General features: G+C 55.8%; 1 protein-coding gene across 1 annotated transcript in view; it reads right to left on the bottom strand.

Moving 5' to 3' along the window:
* Positions 1–257: 257 nt before the first annotated feature.
* Positions 258–3,506, bottom strand: part of LOC103735979 (rho guanine nucleotide exchange factor 10-like protein) — a gene marked incomplete at its 5' end in the record, with an annotated part of 5,554 nt that continues 2,305 nt past the window's right edge. The window contains 3 exon segments of the mRNA XM_029564628.1: positions 258–626; positions 1,938–2,065; positions 2,453–2,568. Of these exon segments, the coding sequence (XP_029420488.1) occupies positions 464–626; positions 1,938–2,065; positions 2,453–2,568 (407 nt within the window).

The raw sequence follows: 3,506 nt of genomic DNA, 5'->3' as shown, positions 1-3,506 counted from the left end.
CCCCAGCTGGCCTGGAACTTGCTATGTAGACCAGGCTGGCTCAGTCTCACAGATCCATCTGCCTGCCTCTGCCTCCCAGGTGCTGGGATTAAAGGCTCATTCCTCCATGCCCGGATGATCCAATTTTTTTTTTATTGCTTTACTGAGATAATTCAGTGACCATTAGATCACTTGAAAGTGTGTGCTCCCTGAAGTTCTAGTACAGTTGGACCAGCAACTATCACCATTATCCAGTCACCTCCACACACCAGAAAGACCCTTATGTCTCTCTCCCTTCCTCCCCACCACCCTCCCACTCAGGGCCCTGGCATCCACTAATTCACTTTCTGTCAAATCCCATCAACCCACAGATGGGGAAACTGAAGCCTGGAGAAAAGTGACCAGTCCAAGGTCACAAAGTAGAGTCTCAGGACTCAGAACAGGGTTCCAGATGTTTCTTCCCCATCCCATGGACAGCCTGTGCTCAAATCCCCAGCCTCTCTTGCTTCCTGCACCTGCCCTGGGCGGTCCCTGGGCTGTACTCACGGAGTCCTATCTTGGCGAGGTGTAACCTGTTGACCCAGGAAATCTTGCTTAGGGGATTGGGAGTGATGAAGACCACCATGAAGCTGATGGGGCGGCCAGACCTGTGAGGGGACAGGATGAGGCCAGAGTGAGTGCCTGGCATGGGCCTCAGCCCAGAAAAGACCTCAGATCTTCTCCAACCCATGTTCCTGAAGATGGAGGAAGGCCTGCTCATAGCACATCCAAAGCTCTGCCTAGAGGCTGGTGGCCTGGCAAAGCTGCACCGCTCAGGGAGACCCCCCCAACCGTGATCCAGGGAAAAGAGGCTAAGCCATGCTCAGCAGCCCAGTCCCGGACCCCCAACCCCAGCAATCCTGGCTTCACGTCCAGCACAGGCCTGGTCAACTGCACCACGTGCCAGCAGCACACAGGCCTTGTCAGCCGGAGGAAGGGACCTCACACTGTATCCAGCACCTGGCACACAGCAGTCACTTGGAGGACAGGAAGGAAGATGGGAGGGAGAGGGAGGTTCGGAGGAAAGACTGAAAGGAAGGGACAGAAGGGAGAGTTGAGGTCACCTTAGAGCAGCAGGGACCCCTTGGAGGTTGTATGGGTGACCCAGTCCTCTGAGAAGAGGGTGGGACAGTGTCTCTCACTCTCCAGTGTGTGGAGAGAACTGGTGGAGGAGCAGAGAGGGAGCAGGAGCAAGGCCAGGCCAGGCCAGGGAAGTGGACACTTTGGATTAGAGAATACTTCTCCTGACATCTCTGCACCTGTCACACTGCCCCCACCTTCCCCAACCCAGAGGCCCACACCTTGGCGGTGAGCCCCTCTCTGTACCCCCACTCCATCAGCACTGGCTCCACCTCCTACAGCAAACTTCACAGGCAAAGCCTCCGTCCTGAGCCTGTCACCAAGTCTTCTGGGCCTCACTTCCTTATTTGTAAAGTGGGAAAACTGAGGCACACCCTACAGAGCCACAAGAGGGCCAGCTGGACGCCTTTCCCCGTCTGCCTGCCTACTGGGTGAGCAGCTGCATCAGGCATCATTTCCGCACAGTGTGGGATCCCACAGCTCCTGAGGGGGACCTTATGGGGACAGGACAGTGCTGGAGGGAGGCTGGTTCTATGGAGAGGATATGGGGTACCACTACCTGATGTGAAGGAAAAGGACATGACAGACATAGTGGGTCAAGCAAGCACAGAGTGTCTGAGTACCCTAAGGCAGATCTGGGCTGACCCAGGGTATCAAAAGGGCATTCATTCATTCATTCATTCATTCATTCGTTCGTTCGTTCGTTCATTCACACCTACTACCTGCCAGGTGCTGTACTGGGCATGGCCTACCCTCTTCCACCACAGCAGGAGGCCCCAGGCACCCTCTCTGAGGCCTCCTACTCACCAGCATCCCCTCCCTCCCAGACGCCCCCTAACTTGTCAGGTTTCCCGGGCAGCAGGAGCCGCAGGCGGCACTTGTTGGCCGAGTGGATCTCCTCCTCCTTCACCCGCATGAGCCGCTGTAAAGCCAGGCACCAGTCTTGAGCGACGGTCATGTTCAGATTCTAGGGTTGAGGACGGAGGGGTTCGTCACACCGTCCCCCGGCTCCCCGAAAACACAGCACTCTCAACACAGTGTCAGAACCCTGGGGAAACTGGGTAAGACCCTTAACATGGGTACTCATCCAGCCACACACTGGAAGCCCTCCACCTATGCTCAGGGCTTTCCAGGCCAGAATCAGAGCCCACCCCTTCAGAGAGGGACACCAACCACCCTGGCAGGAAGCTCTGCAGCAGAGGGCAGAGACCAGAGAGGAGTGGCTACCATTCAGAGCTAGAAGCTGTGCAAAGGCTTCTGGGAGGGTCAGGGAACCTCCTGGGCACTCGGAGCTGGGGGCACACGGGGATGCCTGGGAGAGCAGCTCCTCCACCACCCCCGGAGCCATGCCCACCTGGTAGGTGCCATGCAGGGTGCTGATAAGCAGGGTAATCTGCTCCACCACCGCCAGGTCCTTCTGCAAGTCCTACAGCTCCTGGAAGAGACGCGGGGGTCCCAGGTACACCTTGTCTAATGGAGAAAACACCCAACTCAGCCTTGGAGTCAAGGAAGACGCTAGAAAGAAACTAGGCATCTGCTGGCAGGGAAATGGAAGCTGTGTGGCCCCGGAGAAGAGGCACTGAGAACACGGAAGAAAACACGACCAGAGGGAAGCGTCACACCTGGGATGTGCCACAGTCAGTCTGTATAGAGGCTCATAGGGACCATAATACTGAATAAATTGTACTTGGAGAGCTGACAGACCTTCCAAGGGTTGGGATGTGATGGGTATGGATAAGCTAGAATAGCTGTACCAAGGTCCTGTGGTTTGTGGCAGCCTGTAAATAGCAAGCTGTTCAAAGACACACAGAAGACCGCTGTGTACAAGTTTCATGCCCATACAGGACATCTAAGCAGGGGAGTCAGGGTCCCTACTCTTGTGGAACTTATGACTCAGGGGGGCAGCCAGACTGAGGGTTTGAAACAGTGAATTAACTAGATAGTGGAAGATGTTGGGGAAAAAGGTATCAGGGTGGCTGACCAATGGGGACATGAGCAGACCTACAGCTAGGTGTTAATAAAAAGGAAATGCAGGAGGCCCATGGTGGGCATGGAGAACCAGCAGGAGGGACTGGCAGGGCAGCATGGGGAAGGCCTTGAATGCCACCCAGGGAACGTAGTGGTACACATTCCTCAGGCTGAGTCTAAGGATTCCCCAAGGAACGGAGGCCGGGGTCTGGGTTACACTCCAGCAGCCCCTGGATATTACAAATTTAAAGCCACATTCTGCAGCATGAAGGCAGAGCTCCTACAGACTTTCTTACTGAGTGGGGATGCGTAACAGTCAGGGGGGAAGCAGCAAAGGTGGGGCCGAGGGATGGTGAGTCACTGACCACAAGTCCAGGGAAGTGGACACTTTAGATTGGAGCTCAAGGGGCAGACGCCCCCCCCCCCCCGGCAAACCCCAC

This window comes from Nannospalax galili, unplaced genomic scaffold, assembly GCF_000622305.1.
Source record: "Nannospalax galili isolate Female #2095 unplaced genomic scaffold, S.galili_v1.0 scaffold29118, whole genome shotgun sequence".
NCBI classification, from domain to species: Eukaryota; Metazoa; Chordata; class Mammalia; order Rodentia; family Spalacidae; genus Nannospalax; species Nannospalax galili.
The sequence above is the reverse complement of the archived record's forward strand: the minus strand, read 5'-3'. Positions and strand labels throughout refer to the sequence as shown.